This window comes from Gavia stellata, chromosome 11 (genome assembly GCF_030936135.1).
Source record: "Gavia stellata isolate bGavSte3 chromosome 11, bGavSte3.hap2, whole genome shotgun sequence".
NCBI classification, from domain to species: Eukaryota; Metazoa; Chordata; class Aves; order Gaviiformes; family Gaviidae; genus Gavia; species Gavia stellata.
This window is the reverse complement of record NC_082604.1, coordinates 10,749,795-10,770,973: the sequence shown is the minus strand read 5'-3', so window position 1 is coordinate 10,770,973 and position 21,179 is coordinate 10,749,795. Positions and strand designations below refer to the sequence as shown.

At 39.0% G+C, this 21,179-nt stretch overlaps 1 protein-coding gene across 1 annotated transcript in view; it reads left to right on the top strand.

Moving 5' to 3' along the window:
• DOCK10 (dedicator of cytokinesis 10) overlaps positions 1–21,179 on the top strand; it is a 136,121-nt gene that overhangs the window by 71,918 nt on the left and 43,024 nt on the right. Inside the window, exons 15-25 of the mRNA XM_059822685.1 lie at positions 4,985–5,107; positions 6,439–6,518; positions 9,939–10,126; positions 10,916–10,981; positions 11,831–11,923; positions 13,821–13,944; positions 14,096–14,217; positions 14,938–15,024; positions 15,569–15,661; positions 17,631–17,749; positions 20,629–20,698. Of these exons, the coding sequence (XP_059678668.1) occupies positions 4,985–5,107; positions 6,439–6,518; positions 9,939–10,126; positions 10,916–10,981; positions 11,831–11,923; positions 13,821–13,944; positions 14,096–14,217; positions 14,938–15,024; positions 15,569–15,661; positions 17,631–17,749; positions 20,629–20,698 (1,165 nt within the window). The remainder of the gene's footprint in view (positions 1–4,984; positions 5,108–6,438; positions 6,519–9,938; positions 10,127–10,915; positions 10,982–11,830; positions 11,924–13,820; positions 13,945–14,095; positions 14,218–14,937; positions 15,025–15,568; positions 15,662–17,630; positions 17,750–20,628; positions 20,699–21,179) is intronic.

Sequence of the window (21,179 nt, the reverse complement as noted above, 5' to 3'; positions counted from 1 at the left end):
ACCTTAAATGCCTGTTAAGCTAGGGTGCACTGAGAAAATAGTGCTTCTCAGAAGATTCTCCTCTCCTTTCAGTTCTATATTACTTCAGATATTTTATCATTAAAATACCAGGTGGAAAACTTCTTGATCAACTCAGACGTATTATTATAACTGCATAAATTTATTTTGTAGTAACAGGCCACATTGATTTGGAGCAAGGAAGAAATCTTCATTAGATCAAGCTTGACTAATAAATAGTGCTCCACCAGATTTAAACCTGCATGTGAGTTTTTTGAGTTCTAGTAACATGGTATATGATAGCAGCAGCTTCCAGTCACCACAGCCATGTGAGCAGAAGTGTTTTCTATAGATGGATTGCTCTACTTAACTACTACTCATCTAAGTGGAGCACAGCTGTTGCTGCTGCTGCACCCAACAGTATGAATTGAGATTTTCTGTTTGGAATTCCATGCAGAATGGTTCATGGAACAGGCTGGAATGTGGCAAAGGACATAAGGCAGGACAAGAGCAATAGAGCTCCGTTTGAGAGGAGCTTGCTTGTGTGATGCTCAGTACAGTGGTTATGGGAATACGTAGGAGGCTGAGCCTTCCTCAGTCTGTTTCCTTGAGACTTTGTCAATGGAAGCCCTTGGCTGTAGTCCCGTACTTTGTCAGTTTCAGAGATGGCAATGACTTGTTTCACTGGGTATTCTCTCCGAAATTATAGGCTCCTTTTTCAATGTGCAGTCCACAGTCTTAGAAAATAAGATCGAAAAGACCTCCGCATCATACTATGGTTTTGCTTTCCCTAGGACAGGATCAAATCATTCCTTAATACATTTATCTAGCCAATATTTCTGGCTGTGCTTTCCCAGATATAAATGGGAATATATGCTTGTGGTGTTAGCAAATGCACAGTGAGTACAACATTTTGCAGACTTATTGTGTGTGCATTACACAGATGGCCTGCACGTGGGCAGAGGACATAGCTGGGGTTTGTCGACATCCCTTAGTTCCAGCAATCGGTATTTTTGAACGGCATCCTAATTCAGTGCCACACTGCCCATACCATTAAAAAGCTTTTCTCCCATCTGTAGAATTAATTACAGAAAATATACCTGGGTGTGTTTATCAGCTCTTAAACTTTCTCATTATAAATCACATTATGAGATAACGTAATTTAAAAGTCATTGACCAAATACACCACATGTGTGAACTTGTTGGTATCAGTGATGTTGCACAAGGAATTTATTTAGTTCATTGGGTCAAATTCTGCACTCATTTACATCTGTTTATGTATTAACATTACTCAGGACTCCCTTTGGTAAAGTCAAAGTATAATTTGGCCCTATAAAATCTATTTCTATTTTCATAGCTTGAAAATAGAAGTTTCCACAGGAGGCTATCGCACTACAGGGGGAAAAAATGGTTTGGCTATGATAAATAGCAAAACCCTGGGTTTGGAAATGTGTTTTCCAGTTATTTCATTCTGGCATTAACCGCACTCCTGTTTTGTGTGGAAATTTCCCCCCGCTTAAAGCAGTTACAGATGGCCACAGTGTGATTTTTACGTATACATTCAGTGAGCCAGAATCTTGACAGTTGAATATTGTGCATGTGACTGAAACTCTTAATTAGCTTATGTGGCATTCAGTTTGTTAGCATCATTCAAAAGCATGACTCAGGGTTCCTCCCTGATTTCTTGCGGGTGTTGGTGGGATCTGGTATCTGTACACTCTCACAGGTATAATTATGGTATGTGTTAGAATTACAGTGTGTCAAATCCATCTTCCATTCTCGTATCCCTGCCAGAACTGCCAAAGTTTGCAAATATGTGCCTGAGCTACATATTGTAAATGTGGGGAAACTTCATTCTCAGAGATGAGCTTTTACACTCTGCTATTCCTTCAAACCTTCTCCACCCTCGTAAACTTACTTAGAGCCTAATATTTGAATCCTTCAACAGCTTGTGCAACTGCTGGTTTGGTTCTCAGCTGGCATAGGTTGAGGTAGCTGAAGGTAGTGAGACTGCACTGATTTACAGTAGCTGCAGATCTCTCACTGAATCTCTAACCCTGGAGGTGAGCAATTTTTCCACAAATCCTAAGCCTCTACTTAAAAAGTAGCTTTTTCAATGTTAAATTATGAACATTGTGTAGGTGTTCCATGCTTAAAGAATTTTAATGATTGTGGACTATCAGCTAACAATGTCAGAACAGTAGAAGCATAAAACACTTTAAATACTGAAATAATGTTTCAGTTTCTTTAGTGAAATCTGTTAATTTGTTTTCCCCTAAATTTTAACAACCTTAGAATCTCTTCAGGATTTTAGTTCTGTGAAATTTTTCTTACTAAAATCTCTCTGATAAGTAAGTGACCGGCAGTAAGGAATCTTTAATATAGAAGACAAATATTGAACTCCTGGATTGTAGAAGTGTTTTATTACTTTTCCTTTTCTTTTATGTGACAGTTGTCATTCTCAAATGCCTTCAGTATGTTCGCTGTGACAAGGAGCACTCTTGTTCCACCTGCACCCAGCAGCCTGAAAGGATCTAGCAAAACATGGGATTGCTTAACTGCAGACGTAATACACATAATACTTGCTGCTCTGGCAATTTTTCAGCTTTAACGAGCCAGGGAGGTGGAGACACCAGTACAGTCTGACCAGCAGAGAGCCATCTAACTCTTCCCTGAGTGCCTAAAACATACCTGTTTCTAAGAAGGGTTGTCTTGTTTTCAGTGGACATGTAAATTGCTTTTGTAGTGACAAGAGCTTTGCGTAAATAGAGTATTGTGTGTAAGTTGGAGTGATAAAAATACTTACCTGTTTTGTATTGTGGATAGCTGGTTTCATGCCTTTAATTTTGTCCTGGGTGTATTATTTAGGCTGGGATATGCTGCTAAACTGACAAGGAGCAGTTCTAGGGGTAGGACATACGGTACCCAGGGAGCACTGATGCTGGGGAGGAGTGGTTGTAGGCAGGAGCACTCTGTAAAGCCCTTCTGACTCCACACCAGAGTGGCTGGAAGGGAGGAGGCAACCATGCCATGTCCTTGAGCCTCCCAGGAGGCAGTGCTCAGCACCACTGACCTGGAGTGAGATACTTCCAGCACAGACCTGGTTCATTTTCCTTTTACACTACAAGCATCCCCAACCCTGCCTTGGTAAGTGCCCCTACACCCTGCTGTGCTGAGCAGTGGTTTGCTCGGTGTCAGAGCCTGCACTGGGCAGAGCCTGGGTTTGCTCAGTATCACATTGCAGAGCCCAGTTGCATGGCAAAAATCACTCACTGAGTGTCCTCTCCGTTAGTCTGGAGAAGGAAGCAATGCTGAGTCCAAGAAATATCATAGTGTCACCAATACTGTAATACTTATTAAATCTTATCTTTTTTTCTTTCTTCTTTTCCTGACAGCAGTTTAATAGGATTTGTAAAGTAAGTGGTGGCTGCCAGAAATTAAGTCTGCTTTCTTCCTAATAACTTAAGATTTTTGACATGGCATGTTGGTGTGGACCTTATTCCCTCTAACTGCTGGAGGCAAAAATCTGATAGAAGAGAGTTGATGATTTTCTACAGTTAAAAAGAAATGAAATAGTGGTGCTTTTCTCCATTAATTAAGTTAAGACACGGTGCATTTATACTTATCCTTGGGATCCTCTTCCAAAGGTTTACTCCATTATTCTGCATCTGGCAACAATTTGTGCTGGCATCAATTCTTCTCACTGGCAGTGGAACAGAGAAGTAAATTAAGGAAGCAAGATTGGCCAAATGATTCACAGAACAGCACTTAGTGTCAAGAACATTTTACTTTTGTTAAGCAATGTTTTTGCATACTACAGTTGAATCCAAGGTTCAGTAATTTGGATAGCTGTTACATTATCCAGTCCAGCCAGCATGTGTGACCCTTGAGGATATACAAAGGGCACTGGAATGTCTTAATTAAATCCTGGAAGTGTCAATGAGCAGGAATGGAAATATCTGGGAATGTTTTCCTGTGTGCACAACAGCTGATACTTGCTGTTCCCAGTTATGGACGGATATCCTTTTTTTTCCATTTCATTTGGCACTTTGTAGCTGGTTCACCAAAAATTTAGTCGATGCTCCACAAACTTGTTTTGTGAAGGAAAGCTTAAGCCCCAGTGAGTTGGCCTCATGCTCCTGGAGGACACCGAACAGATTTAATGCATAGGAAGATTCAGTAGAGGTCTCTAACCTGCTTCGGCAAAAGCGTGTGTTTCTTTATGTGGTGAGACGTAGTGGTTGGGATTTGACATCTTGCTATGATTTCTGTTATGTAAAATTGTCAGGATTTTCATTGGATAATAACTTCTTGGATGAAACTACCTATTGATGTAATAAATTCTTCAAAATGCTTCCTTGAAATAAGGAGTCACTCTCTTTGTTGAAGTGAGGAGTCATGTCCTTGATGTGTGAGCAAGATGGTAAAGTCCCATCAGGCTCAGGGGTAGTGGCTCTCAGCCAGGGGTGGCCGTTCCGGGGCTTCCCCAAGAGCTTGCCGAGAGGCTGGAGAAGGCAGCCTTGCAGCCAGGGTGATGGAGGGGTGGGTGGGAACGGAGAGCTGGCTCCAGTGAGGTGCTGTACACTTCCAGCCTTCTCAAGTGAGACTTAGCTACAGAAGAGGGGGGGAAAATAGTGGATGCTGAATTAGATGGTGATCTGTTCCAGCATTAAACTCCAGCAACTCCGAACTGTGAGCAGTCACACTGCACCTGAGGTCAGTGGGGACTGTCTGCACCATGTAAGATTAAACAAGGTCTTAAGTCTTTGCAGGACTGGGACTGCACATGCAAGTAAACCGGAATTGCCTACGCTCCTGCAAATGTACAGCTCGGAAGAGCTTTCTTGTGTGAAGCTCTGCAGGGAACCCTTGAATTTGTGTAAGAATTCATGTCATAACCTTGTTAAAAGATTACATGACAATTTCAAATGTTCAAATATATATATGGTTGCGTGTTCATAAACATGTCATTTTTCTTTCTTTATAGACCAGTGTTTAAAGATAATCAGGGAAATGTTGACAGAGACTCCCGATTCTCACCTTTATTCAGGCAAGAAAGTAGTAAGATTTCCATGGAAGACTTGATTAAACTAATAGCAGAATACAGAAGGTAAGGAACAGTTTTTAATTTGGTTTGAGAAGGAATAAAAGCTTTATAAAGCTGTGCAGAATAATTTTCACAGCTTTTTTTCTTCATTTAACACAGTGTGTTGAAGTGGCCCTATTAAATTAGTGTTTTTCACATTAGACTATTACCTGCCAAAGAGTACTTGAGGTTGGACTTTCCAGGAAAAATGAAACGTCATTTGGCACATTAATAAATGTTACTATAACATAAAGATAGTGATTCTTTAAATTAGCTTCCATCAGGGGAGATGCAGGTAAAGTAATAAACAAAAGAACATTATCTCCGGGGGAAAAAAAGAAGTTAAAAAAAAAAAAGAGAGAGAAAAATGAAAAAGCATTCTTTAATGGTTTCCCCACTCCTTGCTTTTGTTTGTTTGAGTCTCCATGACAAAATGCAGAGCGGACATTGGAATGAAAAAAATTTCTCCAAATGTTTGACAGGTGTAAATTAGTGAATAGCGGTTTGGCTGGATAGTCTTCCACATAGGTGTAAATCAGGTTAATTCTAGAGCAGAGTCTTTGTTTGTACTAGATAAGTGACATGAGAATTGAACCAGGATTTTTCTTCCTGTCCCTTCTACTCTAAATGTGCCTAGAAATAAATTAATCTAATTAACTTCTCCTGTTCCATTTATATAAAATCAGATTATAAAAAGATTGAATGTCAACTACAGGGATTGAATGGGGCCCTTAATCTCTTGTGCCATCTTACTGTTACTGGTCAGGAAACTTTACTGAAATTCTCACTACTCTATTAAGAGTCACCACTGCTGGATGTCTAAAGTGTCTCCTAGATAAAAGGAATTTAGTCTCACAGTTTTGGCACTTCTCAAATTGCTTGGGCACAAGGAATATATCTTGGTCCCTTTTCAGCATGGCACTTGCAGAAGCCATGATGCTGTGAACTCCTCTCATCTCAATGGTCACTGAATTCCTTTTAGAGGACATTTGATTCAGATTTTAGAATGAAAAAGTGGGTAAGTTAATTCTTATAAGGTTTGGTTCATCAGTTTCTTCCTCTTCTACAAACTATGCTATAATATTGCTTGCAAAGAGAAGGCAGGAATGAGGCCAAAACAGGGGGGGGAAGGAAAAAAAAAAAAAAAGGAAAATAACCAAACCAAAACAAACAGCTTTTCTTTCCTGCTGTTGCATTTGATTTGAGTTTAATAGCCAATAGGTGTATGTTAAATGTGTTTAATATATATTTCTATCTTAAATCAGGGTCTGTTTTTCATTTTAGATTAATTCATATGATTGGTCTTATCTCCCTTGTTCTAATTTTCTAAAATGTTTTTGTTTCTGTCATTGCAGAGCAGAGAAGATTAGCAAAATACAGACTATACCTGGCTGTTTGGAGATTGCAGTTGATTGTGTTCCTTTGGAACATCCAAGTATGATTCCACTTTATAATTAATTATTAGTTGTCATAGGCTTTCCAGTCATAATTGCTGCCTTGAGACAGTTCTGGTAGAAGTGTCCATTGTTGCATAGAAAAATATATGCAGGGGAGTGGTTTTTATTTGCTTTCATTTAATTACACCATTCTTTGTTTCGTCCTGTACCTGGCCAGATATACCCAAGCAATATGGAACACAACGTGCTGAATCCACATGTGATGAAAGTCCAAAGACCACTTTTTTGTCTCTAAGGGCCAAAGAGCTGAGTGGACTTCTGTAGCTTTGTGTTAATAGCCTTGCACTGTTGATGGGCTGTGATGCTCATATCCTCTGTGAATTAGCACGTATGGGATATGCAGCAGGTTTCAAGAATGCAGACTAGATGGAGGACTTCATTCAGAGGCCTCTCTGGCATCAGTGCAGGAACTGTTGAGATAGGTGCTTCTAACTGGATCCTTCTATAATTTTTTAAATTTTCTGTTTCAAGGGCCACATTTCTGTGACCCACTGTTGCAAAAAGCTCAGGACGATTGAATTCCTCTAAAGTCTATCATCACACATCTTTATACATCTTCATATGGTATTAGATAAAAAAAATAGTTTCACTAACACTTTAAAAGCAATTTTTATTTTTGAAATTAAAAGAAACTGATAGCTCAGAGTAGGCAAAATTGTCCAAAGCAGCTTGGGCTTTGTTCTGTTACCTGACTCAGTGTGCACTGTGGCCAAGTGAAAGTTTGGCTTTAAAGGGTATGTTCTAGCAAAGTGCCCAGTTCCTGTGGTAAGTCAATAAAAATTCCCTCACTCAAAAGAGTAACGGTTTAAACATTTCTTCGGAATGGGCAAAATTTGTCTTACTCTGAATAAGGCTGTAAAATAATTTAAAAACTGTACCAGAAAACTTCCATGCTGTAGGATTCCTTAAAATCTCCATGAAAATTCTTGACTTCAGCCAGCTCTGAAGAAAGCCTTGTAATAGCAGTAACCAGTTCTGTTATAACACCTCCTTCCCACCCAAAATAAGTCATGCTAGGCTAATGCTAAAATCCTTTATTGCCAAGAAAAGCCACTGAAAAGGAAGCTGGCCAAAGATCTTGACAAGAGTTTGCCGGTACGATTGTGTCTCTAGGGACCGACAGTACCCTGCTTCACATTAGCATCAGTTTGCATTAGACAACAGAAGTAGATCTTTGTTTTTATAAGTCTTTATTTACTATAGCTACAGTAAGAGCCAGTGTTGTATCAGGGGTGTTGTCTGATAGTGTTTAACCTGAAACAAATCTTCTGCCTTTTCTGCTGCATGGGGGGAAGTCAAATTCATGTAGCTCTAGTAAAGGGAAAGAGAGAAAAAGCTTCCTGAAGCGCCCACCCATGCTGCGTGGTCCCTGCTGCTTCTCCTTTGCGCTGGAAGGTCGAGGCCCCGAAGCTGGCAATAGGGCAGCACAACAGAGTACTTTGCTGCTACATCCCCTGCTTTCCCCCCCGAAGATACCCATTAAAACCCCATTGTGAGGCTCCATTCTTGTGGAGGGCAGTCACGGGGAGTAGCTTATAGCCGAGAGCCATGCAGCTAGCAGCAAACTGGGCTGTTGCGTCCGTGTGCATGTCTGTGCAATGGAAGTGAGGCATAGAGAGACCAGACCTTCACAACTGGCTGCAGGAGCCTTCATTTTCCAGCTGGCTTCTTCCTTTTATTACTGCCTCTTCTCATACTTTACAAGCTATCGCTGCTCTCCTATCTCAGCTATTGGTATTTAAAATCTTCATTTATTACTTACTCCCCTTTTTGTGTTCAGTTCAACACTATTTCTAGTTCCCTGTGGATTTTCTACTGGCTACTGGAAGTGCGGAGGGCGCAGAAAGACTTCTGCAGAGAGGCCTTAGCGCTGCGTTCTAGTCCTTGGGTTGGTCCCCAGATTTCTCTAATGAAAAACAAGGTTAATGATGTTCAATAATGGACACAATCAGAATGCTTATAAAACAAGTTTGAGGGGCAGCTGGCCAAATTGTAAGACATAACGCATCCTCATATTTTAAGATGGGTTGCCTGAGATTTGCCCAAACAGAAAGCTGCCTGTCTTAGCTTTGTAGGCCAAGAGCAGTGAGCAGAGTATCCCAAGTACTGGGAATGTTAGTAGCAGAAGAACAAACCTTCAAAAGTATCTATGTGACCCTGAGTATCTTCGCTGACCAACAGAGGAATTTGCGTGATCATCTACAGGGAACTGTTGCTGGCACTGGGGAGAATAAACCTCTCAAGGCTTCTCTACAGCAGGTGGTGGTCACTTCAGGCTGACAAATGCAAGTGATTTAATTTAGCTGTTCCCTTTTAATGCTGCTAATTTTAATTGGGAAAGACAAAAGTTTTCATATATGGATCTTTCCAGCTTAATTCAGGAGCTATGTCTGTTGGCTGGGTGTACAAGTCAATTGGACACGTTCATATTTTGGTGGGCAGCAGTCTGGGAAGAAAGTTTTGTGTCTATTTGAAAGAAAGCAAGGATAAACCACCTTGCTATAGCTGGCACAGAGCCGCTTCCCCCTGCCTGCTTGGGCTGCAGAGGACCTGCACTATCCCGAAACTGGCAGCTTCCTCTTCTGCTGGTTTAGAAGGAAGTAAAATTGGGATCACCAGCTTCTTCTGGCTTCCTCACCGCAAATTGGTAGGCTTTTCCTTTGGGTTAGTCTAGGGTTTGAGGAATCAATTTGTAGGCAGGACCTTCAAATTGGTTTTCGCAGAAACAGCTTGGGACATCCCTAAGTTGGTCACCCTTCTCAGCTGCTTTTGTGCAAACAGCCTTTCAGTTCTCCATGCTGAAGTTAAATGTCTCACTGATTTGATGGCACAGGCAGACAGAGTATGCTCTATCCATTTTTAATCTCTCCCTGTCTAAGTTGACAAGTGCTTATTTTCATTTCCTGTTTCTTGATCTGATTTCAGTTATCCCAATTGCATCATATATTTTATCTAGTTCTGCACTACTTGTTTCTTCATGTCATTTACTATGTTGTTAGATAATAGAAAAACTTAAATGTAAAATTAATTAGAAACAGCATCACTTCAGGATACTCTGTTGAAACTGTCCGTATACCAGTGGTACTGTTATGCCATCAAATGCCATCAAATACTGTGTGTGTCAAAAGAGGTTTTCAGTTCTGTACTGTTCAACTCAAGTGAGATAACCCATTTAAGGATGATATATTGTAATTGTTCTGAGGTAACATGAATGCAATTTAGGGCAGGATTTGACCTGTTGCATCTCAGCATAACTTATTCTTTGCAAGTTAAGGCAGGATTTTACTTGTTCCATCTCAATATTACTTCATTCTTAGTAGTGAGACTGTAAAAAAAAAAAAAAAACAAAAAAAAAAAACCCATAATATGTGACAGTTTTCTTTTCTGTTCTTTTGAAGACTGTGTAACTTCGTCTTTTATTCCAATCAAGCCATTTAATGACATAAAGGAGCATCAACCTACAGTAGAAGTTGAGGAGTTTGTACAGGAATCAACAAAATATTCTCGACCTTACAGAGTATACAAGAACCAAATATACATATATCCAAAACACCTCAAGTATGATAGCCAAAAATACTTCAACAAGGTACAGTATGTGACCAATTCAGGCCAACATTGGGTAGTAGTGTACTGCATGAGCTCTCATTGAAATGAAGGAGTACTCATCGTAAAGGAGGGGAAAAGGGTGATGCAAGTCATTGACTTGGCTTTTGATCTTTCTCAGTTTTTGCAATCATAAAACACTGGTACAATTTTAATGAAATGAATCTATGGATTAATTTTAAGTTTTATCGGTGATTCAAAGAGAGGTAATGTGGTAATAGCTTTTTCACAGTTCTCAGACAATGCAAGTCATTGACTTGGCTTTTGATCTTTCTCAATTTTTGCAATCATAAAACATTGGTACAATTTTAATGAAATGAATCTGGATTAATTTTAAGTTTTATCAGTGATTCAAAGAGAGATAATGTGGTAATAGCTTTTTCACAATTTTCAGAAGGGCTATATTTTAATGAAATGATGTGTGCAGATAAAATTAATCTGGATAATATTTGTAGTTCTTAAATGAAACTTGAGTACTACTGGCATTTTCATGGTGATTGAAAATTAAGAAAAGACACAGGTAAGTGCTGGTCACTTTATAATCTGCTTCTACACAGGTAGTTTGAGGCCTGGCTTGCATTTTGCCAGTTCTTCTTGGAAATACTATTTCTACTGATACTGTTGTGACTTAAAGGCATTTTACATGTTGATGCACCATCTGCATGTTTCTCCTAGATTTTGAAAAGAGCATGTTTCAGCCTTTATAGTTTGCCTATGTTTTTATGGGTACCCCATTTCTGATCTAAGTTTTAATACATTCCTGTCTTTTCAGGCACGGAATATAACAGTGTGCATTGAATTTAAAAGCTCTGATGAAGAAGGAGCAAAGCCACTGAAGGTGAGCCACAACAGGAGTATATTCAGAGAACAATATTTCTGAGCACATTACTTACACTAACCCAGAACAATTGAAGAGTGAATGTTGTCATGCATCCTTCTACATTTGCACTGTGGTTCTGTTTGATGCCGGCTGGTCATAATGATTCCAGGTCAAAGTGCTATTTTGTAGTGCCGTCTTTCTGACTCGTGGAGGGGAAAGAAGACAATATTAGGAAATGTAACTATTTTTTACAGTGCAACTTACTTATTCTAAAATTTACCATTTACCCTACATTTCTCACTGAGCTCAGGACACTTGATTGAAAAGAGTTAGGCACAAAATTAGAAGAACCTTAGACTTACGTCTTAACTTTGCTATTGACCGAGGGCTGTCACGTAGTATTGTTGTACTGTAGTTTCCCCACCAATAAATAAAGTTGCCATCACTCAATAATCAAGAGCCTCCAGACTGGACTTTACCAGCAAGTAGATTGTTAACTGGTGTAGCTTTTGTAACATTGAAAAGTCAATAAAGACATTGTATTGTGTATTGAAATGTAAAAAAGTGAAATAGCTTTTGTAAAGCCTTTTGCAGAAAACTCTGAAATTGGTAACAGCAAGGAAGAAGTCTGAGTTTGCATTGCTCAGTAGCATGTTGGGTAATTTTCACAGAATCAATGGACTTTTACTGGAAGCGTGTATAAAAAATTGCAGGTTTGAGCACTTAAAATATTTATTTTAATATTTGATCAAAGTAATTATCAATCTTTCATGATATTGTTGTCAATGTACATGCATATTAGATATACCAAGACTAGTATCATCAGCAGAATTTCATAATATAATTAAAGCATGTTACTTTTATTAGTGTATTTATGGGAAGCCAGGTGGACCATTATTTACAACGGCAGCCTACACTGCAGTGCTACATCATTCCCAGAATCCTGATTTCTATGACGAGGTCAGTCTGCTTTTTCTTTTCATTAAATGTCCGCCAATCCCACGTTTGCCAGTGAGACAGAAAAATATGTGTAAAGAATACTTCTGTTATAATTGCTTGTGTATCTCTGTGAGCCTTTGTTATGTAGATTTACATACAGTCTCAATGTTTTGGGGTTTTTTTCTTTAAATCAACTCAGTGAATCCTTGCTTTTGTAAGATGTTCTGAGTACAGTTAAGATTCTGTAGAATTAATTGGGAACAGTCTAGCTCTCTTAAAATGCACATCTGGATTACATTAAGCGTCCGGCTGCATCTCTGAATTCAATGGAAACAGTAAACATTATGATGAAGGGTGGAGCCAAATGTCAGAACAAATCCCTCTCTGAGATATAAGATCTGCATTGGGGCATTTTTGTTAATCCAGTGGTGTGAACAGAATGTACAGTGGCGTGTAGTGGTTGCAGCAAGTCATTTAGCTGGTGCTTTTGAGTATGCAGCTATAGAATAGAGTTCTTAAATTGGCCTTTGTCAAATGTTAGTTGCACATGCATCTTTACGTTTCATCAACACTAAGTATTGATTCCCCAGGCTTTCTGCAGGTGAACTTAATTTCACCCTTTCAGTGACTAGTGTGTTTGATGGCCTGTGAATGTCATGTGTCTGTTCTGGATTTTCCACTACTGCTTTATGCGTAGTGACAAGGTTGGCAAACAGCATTAGTGTATAGCCAGCGTTTTCCAAACTGTTGGCTTGATCTTGGAAAAACTTCCTTTTTCAGTTGAAAATTACTTTTATAAAATGGCAGGGGAAAGACCAGCAGATAATGTACAACTACATGTGAAGTATCAGTTTTAAGATTCATGTTTAGGAACTGAGGTGGAACTTAAAGCGTTAAATCTTCAGAGATCTTAAGCTCCGCACTATTCCTTTGCGAGCAGTGTTTGGGTTTTAACACACCTGAAAATGTCCTTCATGTGAGGCTAGTGAGCCATCTGGTTTGGGCAGATTACTTTCAACTTGAACAAAGCTGAATTCAGACCTTAATAGCTGATTTGCCTGAAAGAGGTGTGCACCTGTCCTAAATGTTCCTAGTACAGCAAGTGCAGTCTATGAAAGAATGTAATATGTTATCAAGAAAGTTGTCTTAATCTCCATGTCTGAATGCCCATTTCATGTCTGTGTTTATGGTATTAGATTCTTACCCATAAGCTGATTTAACACTGGAAGTATTTATCAGCAATTTCTAAACATTACTTTAAGCATAGGATTAGCTTGGATAAACTTAATCATACCTCACAAGGGCAAGGGGTCTTTTTTATTAGTACCTATGGTAACATGTTTTGATTACTGTGTATTTTTATTCTGATAGGTTAATAATACCTCAAACCCAATTTGTAGGGATTTATGGATGACATGATATGGTATTTAAGACTGAGCAGAAATCATAAATTAAAGTTTATTTTAGTGTCAGCCTTTATTACTTGGTCTTTGCCATGAATTGATGATGATGATGAAGCAGTAGGAGAGATGTCATTTTAGTTTTTGGTTTGGTCATCCTGAAAATACAAGAATGGTGATGGCTATTTATGACTGCTGGAGTGCAGGTGATCGCTTCTAAGCAGGGTTCATCACTCTTTAGTTCTGTCGTTTTTCATCTTACTCTCTTTCATCATAAATGCAAATATACATCCACAAGACAGAGAGGAAAAAAGCTTTTGTAAGTAAAAGTGATGAATGATCATCCTAAACAATTTTTTTAAGAGACCATCTATTACCCATGCAGACAAACATTAGTCAGTAAAGGCAGGCTGTACTTAGACCTCTGTGTAGAGAGATATTTCACTCATTTAGACATCTCTGATGCCTGGTTTAATCGATTTTTAAACTAAAGTGAGGTGTAACATTTTACATTTCAGGTGAAAATTGAACTTCCCACTCAACTCCATAAGAAACACCACATTCTGTTTTCATTTTATCATGTCACCTGTGACATAAATGCAAAAGCTAATGCCAAAAAGAAAGAGGCTCTGGAAACACCAGGTACCTGTAGTAGAATTACTTTCAATTATAAGTATAAATGATGTACGTTCAAATAAGGATTGCAGAATTTCTGGCTGGATATTGCTGTCTTCCTTCGAACTTGAGAAGCTTGTTTTTCTGAAGAGTCATATTGATTTGTTCTTGTGCACAGTGGGATATGCATGGCTTCCTTTGTTGAAAGATGCCCAGTTAGCTTCGCAAGAACACAATGTGCCAGTGGCAAGCAGTCTGCCTCCCAATTACTTGAGCCTTCAAGAACCAGCTAGTGGAAAGGTATTAATGCATGCTTTCATATTATTCAAATGGCACAGAGCATTTATTTGCAGAGGTTTTACATGAGATCAGATTTGCATTTGCACTTACCTGGAAGTGTAAACAATAAATAGGGTATCTGCTTTAGAATATTCACGTGCATATCATTAAGTATATATATCATTGAGTATATAAACTAATATATGTACCACTGGACTGAGAGTCGTAAGTTGCTGATTCATATGAGAGTCGTATGTTGCTGTTGTGTGTATGGAAAAAGTGTATTCTATAACTATGTATTCTACAATATTATACCTAACTTCTCCAAAATGTGAATGAGAGTGGTCAAAAAGAACTCTTTTCACAAACTCAGGCCATATGACATTCATTCTCCAGCTGACATGATCCACAATCATGATTCATTCTGCAGTTTTGTGATGTGATACCATGTTTTCCCACTGATCCTGCCCACTTGGGTTATTTCTGCCTCCTTGTGTTTGTTTTACTATTGTCATGAGGACAGGGTGGGGCAGTGATCTGGTCCCTTGAATGATAACGTTCATGGGCTTGTGCTGAAAAGTGGGTTTGTATTGCAATAATGCTGCGGTTGTGAAAGCACAATAGCCAGCACAGTTCACGCATGCTCATGTGCAAAGCTGTGCAGTGAAAATTTGATGCAGAGTTGAATAAGTAGGAAAAAAGTGGGAAAATGTTTTTGTTTGTTTGTTTTTGTTTTAATAGCAGATCGGCTGTGATGTAAAATGGGTAGATAGTGGGAAACCACTTTTCAAAGTCTCTACTTTTGTTGTATCGACAGTAAATACTCAGGTAAGCTGAATTTCCTCTTAGCTGTGTTACCTGCTTACAAACAAAAAGTGTCAAGGAATGTCTGAAACATCTTTTAAAATCTTGTATGAATTTGTTTCTCTGACATTTAAAGATAAATTTGAATGTAGAAGGGCAAGATGGCAATGATGGAATACACACTTTAAGGAAAAATACAAATTATTTAAGATTATACCAACAGAAAAATCATGGACTATCAGTTTAAACAGCAAGAAAATAAATTGTGAGCACCAGGAAGAAAAAAAAATCTGGCCATTGAAATCCCTTAGATTGTGAGGAAAAAATTAATTGTGCACCATACTGAAAAAAGAGTGGTCAAAGCACCTAGAAATAAGTTGTATATAGGAAGCTGTCCTGGCCAATGGGTTGGGCTAAATAAATGGATCTGTCTTTCTGTGTCTTATGTCTAAGGTGGTAGGGACCAAGTGTGTTCTTCGGTATCACAGGTGATTGCTGTAACCAATTTATGGAGCTGAATTCTAATCCTTTCTGTAATATACATTAATGTGAATGTTTATCATTTTAGGATCCATACCTGAATAACTTTTTCCATCAGTGCCAAGAAAGGGAAAAGGATCTATCCCAGCCTCCTACCTCAAACTTTATCAATTCTTGTAAGGTAAAGTAACCTGCAGCACAAACTGCTATAAAATCGTATTTAGGGCTTTCTGTCAACTGATCCATCACTGCACAATTTTAAACATGGCATAGACTTACCAGGAGGCAATGGGTCCATGACAAACTCCAGTTAGACTTACTTGATGTGACAGATGCATTATTGGTCACAGAGCTGTCTCCCATGTCTCTATCTGGCCCATCAACTTTGATAATCCAGCCTATGCCAAGCCTCAAATCCTGTTAAAGGATGGTGTAATGTTGCTCGGTTGCTCTAGGAATGTCCGGGAAAAGGAGCTGTAGCTTGTAGAGCTGCAGCATTTCTGCTAGTCCTCTCTTGCCTTAGATGCATTGTATGCTTACCTCCTACTTGGCTCTTCGTACTTTTAGTCTAAAAACCTGGATGCTCTCCAAAGGGCTGTTTAGGGTATTTTGCACGTATAAATCAAGGGTGCTTGTTGCCTGTCAAGTTCTAAAATCAGAAAGAACATACCCTTTCTGCAGAGATGAAATGAATAAGCAAGAACTGCATTAAATGTGACTGTATTCAGTAGAGGTCAAAAGCTCTGAGAAAGGAGGAGTATAACAAGCACATCAGAAGAGCAGCAGGTAAATGTAGGGCTGTGATTCTTTACCTGTTTGTGAATGGTGAAATTCAGAGTTCTCACTTTGCAGTCTGCTTACTAAACTTTAACAGGAAGATAAGGAAGACGACTGAAGGGTGACTGTGACACTGTTCCACAGTACTAGCTCTAAAACGTCACACATCTGACTTTTATTTATTATTTTTCCTTTTAGCAGTCTGTAAAAACTAATAGGTGTTTCAGGGTTTAGATGTTACCATAATGTAGGTGCTTCCTGTTTGATTGTACCTTAGTCAGATTTTATAAAGCTGCTTGGGAAGAGATTTCTGCTTTAATAAGCAAGCAATAAGTTCCAGTTAAATCATGGCAGTTCTCTGGGCAAGTCCCTAAAGGTGGCTACTACTTTTGTTGATAGATGCAGGTAGACCTGAAGGGGGTTGCTTAGTTTTTAAATACTGTCTTGATTTAAAGAAATAATTAAGGGATGTTTTAAAAAACCAAAGCATCAGTGTTATTTAGAGGTTATACCTCTACAGAATGTAGTCCTTAACTATTAATTTTTGGGAAGCCATTGAACATATTGGACAAAGTTTAGGAATCCATAAAAGCTACACAATCTTCTAGACAGTAAATCAATTACCTAAACTACCAGAATTGCACTGTTCTTTATTTGCTGTTTGTAGTTTACCTTTTAAAAAGGTGCAACAAGGGATCAACTATGCAGTATAACCTGGGAATAAGTAATTTTCCCCAGAGTATTTTGCTTTTATTTATAAATCACTGTTACCTTTGAAGAAATTCAGGAATGATTTGGAAATGACTGAAGTGAAAAACTAGGAGGAATTAAAAGGAGGTGGTTTTTTTTAATTAAAAGCTCAATATCTTCCTTGATCAGAGAAGATAATATAACCTCAGTCCAGTGAGGCTAGAGTGGACATTGGCTTTTTACCAATGTGCTTTTAACGCAAGTATTTTAGCCACAACAAGTTCAGTTTATCAGATCTCTGCATAAAAACAATGAGTTTTCCTAAAAATATTAGGAAATGCATGTCTTGAAAATAGTAATTAAGTTCTTTTATTGCTCTTTACATGTGTATCTTAGTGAAATAAGAAAATTGGGTTTGGTTTCTTCCCCCCTGCCCCCCCCTTAAGTCAGGGTGGAGCAATATATTGGAATTCTGAAATTTGGACAATATCTACAGTTGTGTTGGTGGTTGTATTTAAAAAAATCTCCATGGGGAACTGGTCCTCTGCTTAGTTGTCCTGTTTTCTTACGGCCATTACACCAGTGGCTGCACTGCATTTTACCTGCTGAAGCAGGAAAGCAAGTGATCGGCTTTCATTGCTCATATTGGAAATCTCTCATTGTCTTTCTTATATCCGATACAGAATTTGCTGAGGATTGAGAAGATCCATGTAATTATGAATTTTCTTCCTGTAGTCCTGAATCAACTCTTCTGGGTTTTGGTGCAAAACAGCGATGATGAAGTTACAACAGCTGTGACCAGGTATCTGAGTATTTTCTGTATGAGGAAAAGAATTCACTCTAGAGTGCAAATGTAGATGTTAGTCCAGTTATACCTGCTCTTACAAAGGCTGACTGTGACATTTAGACCTTAGTAGGTGAGAATGCCTGCTCCCCCCTTAACACAGGGCTCTGCAAATAATGCATGGAAGAGTGTGGTATCATGTGGCCAACACCAATACCAACCAGGACATCACTGCCATGGTGGACGTGTCTCTGTACCCTGAGGCAATCATAGGTAAAGGTCTCATTCTTAAGGAGCTAAGTGCTTCCTTACAAAGCTGAGTATTAGTTTCGGTTTATGTTTGGGTCTGAGGATGTAGAGTTCAGCATAGGAAGAGCTTAGCATCTTGCAGCATCCAGTGCAGAGTCAAACAACTAGGTCACACTGTTCTGGGGCATTTTTTAATTAGAGTATATCAGCAGTAACTGAAGAGCAATGGAAGCATTTTTCCAGTGAGCAGGCAAACAGCTGGAATGATTTGCTGAGTCTCTTACCCCTAACATAATGAAATTGTCTTTATTGATGCTGTTAATCAGGGCAGCAGGAAAAAAAAATACTGGAGAGATTATTATTCGTCTCTGCAGCAGGGCAAAAAGTTGCATTGCATTTTCTTTTGGCTATAGTGGTGTTTTTATTGTACTCTGCCAGTAGGTAAACATGGGGACTACAATACAAGTAGTAGGAAAAAATGACAACTGTCCTCAGCAACCCTGTTAGACTAATCTGCTGTCAGTATATTTTCTTTCTTTCCACAGATTGTTCTTCAGAATTAGTTCCTGAAGAAAGATTAATTAGGAAAACTTAAAGGAGCAAGGAAGCAGAATTCCTTATCTTAGCCTTACAAAGCTAGAGTTTCAATATCCTTTATGAAAGGACCATGCACCTTGCAGGGCAAAGTCCAGTTTTACCATACCTAGGCACTAGGATTAGAAGAACCTTTCCTTGTAAACATGTGTGACTTCATCACTGTTTGCAAAGGGAAAGAGGCAGTTGGACCTTTGTTCAGGACCCCTTTATGGCCAACAAATCAACTGATCTTAAGGCTAGATACAGAGAATGAAGAGTTGTGTCCCAGGCTAGAATTTCAGTATCGGTTAACTGACTGGAAAAGAAATGCTATAGAAGACGCAGCTGTTTAAAAAATAGTTGTAATGATTAGATGAGAAAATGGAAGCATTTTAATTTTTTTATGCTTCAGATTTTGACTATACACCCACCTGGCCAGAAAAAGAAAAGGATTCTCAGTGTTTTTCTTGTATGTGTGGTAGGTTTTGTGCTGGTGGAGTTGATGTCAATGGGAATATGCACGTCTGCGTGTGCCATTCATTGATGTGTCCTATATATACACAAATTGTATTTTGTTCTGAATAGCTTGAAGCAGCTTGTGTTGAACATATTAAAAGCAACAACAACAGAATGAGAGCATAGATTGGCTTCTGTGTTGGGGAGAAAACATTATTCCTTTTATACTCTCTCATGGTTATTTACTTGTCTGGGGGCCCAGCCATGTCATCATTTCTCTGTCTCATCTTTGCCAGAACTTGTTTCAATTTCAAATCAGAATAAAGGCTGAAGGATTGGAACGGGCACAACTAATTTTGTCATAGCTTTTGTGTTTTGCTACAAGTTTTACTTCTACTAACAGCAAGAAATGAGATACATGAAAAACACTGACTTAAAAGAATTACAAAGGTTTTGAATTCAATAATAAGAATTGGCAGAAAACACTCAAATCACCAAGCTAGTCAAAATGACTACTTGTTTGTGAACCACAGTCAGGCATATTAATAATCCATTTTAGTCATACTGTTATTATGCATACCCCTGAATTTGAGATATGGTTCACTAATTTTTAACATGTGAGAATCGTGAACTGTTTCCTTCCCATTCTTTTAACATAAAAATAAGATTATAAGATTGCAGAGTCTTTTCTATACTAAGTATCCTGAAAAAATGAGATCCCAATAATCAAGAGGAAATCTCATGGTTAAGTTGAAGATGACCTCTTGATCAAACTCATGTTTTCTGAAACAGGATGATGTCAAAGAAAGATGGCCCAGGTACAAATTGAAGAGAAAACTTTGCTGAAACACTTGGTCTCAAGTACTGCCATCTCTGCTGTTAGTAGAAGCTCTGGTTGTGAGAGTGGATGCTGGCATGACCCAAGCAATTTTCTTCCATGTTGCTGGATCACCAAGCTGATCTGCAGAAGCCCAAAGCATCTATGGTTGCCCCAAGTGTCCAGCCTCTCCCTGCTGCGCCGTCACAAGAGATTGGCCCTTTGTTCCTGAGTGCTTGGGTGCTCAGGCTGGGGCTGAGTCCGAGGTTATGGGCAAACAGTGCGGGAGAGGGGCATGCTCAGGCTTGAGCCTAGGCTTGTGTTTGTCTTTGATTAACAGTGCCATCATAAGCAAAGTGTCAGAGCTTTACAGTATTACTAAGATCTGAGAGAACCTGACAAGTAGCATTCCCAGAGAAAGAGGGTTTTGCCTCTCTGTTTCATTAGCATACTCCATTTTTTATTATTCCTTATCATCCAAGATCTGTATAAGCTTTAGTTAGTTAATAGTTTTCTTTTGTTGTAATGTCAGTACAGTTATAATCATTAAAACTGGGTGCATTTTGTTAGATGAATGCATATATAACAGCACAATCCATGCAAGTGGAGGGCCCAAGGGGTGACTGTTTTTCCCAGTGGGACAGTTTCTGTACACATTGTTCATCATTTGGATCACATCCCTCATGGACTGTTTTAAATGAGGTTACAATAACAGAACAATGCGGTGCATCAGATAGACTTTCTCTGCCTTGTGACACAAAACAGCTCAATTTTTTTTTCTTTTTTTTTAATCTTGCAGGGTTCTTACTAATGTTGTTGCTAAGTGCCATGAAGAACAACTAGACAACTGCATCAATTCGTATGTGACGGTATGATTGCTGTTACGCTGTTAACTATTTTATGTGGGGGGTTTTGGTTTTGTTTTTTGTGGGGTTTTTCCTGTATACTCTTAGTTGTATTTGTTTGTAGCTTTCCCTGCATTTGCATCAAAGCTTGTTGCCACTAGTAGGCTGGATGACTCTGGTTAGGAAACTAACGTTAGATTTGGAAGAGGCTGAGTCAATTTTCCTCCTGTGGCATAAGTTTCTTGTATCACCTTGAACAAATTACACTGCCTCTCTGTGCCTTAAGGGCATCCTGCAGAGCAGGGACACTCCATGGAGTGTCCTTCACCACCAAACTCAGCTGCATCCTGGCTCGCAACCTTACTCTGTTTAGGAGGACAAAGGGCTGCTCATGTTTCCTCTGCATGGTGCAGCTTTCTTTCCGCAGGACACCAAGTTGTGCAAGCACAGGAGGAGGAAGCTGCAGTGCACTCTTAAAGGGGACCAGGGTGTGGGAAGGACAATT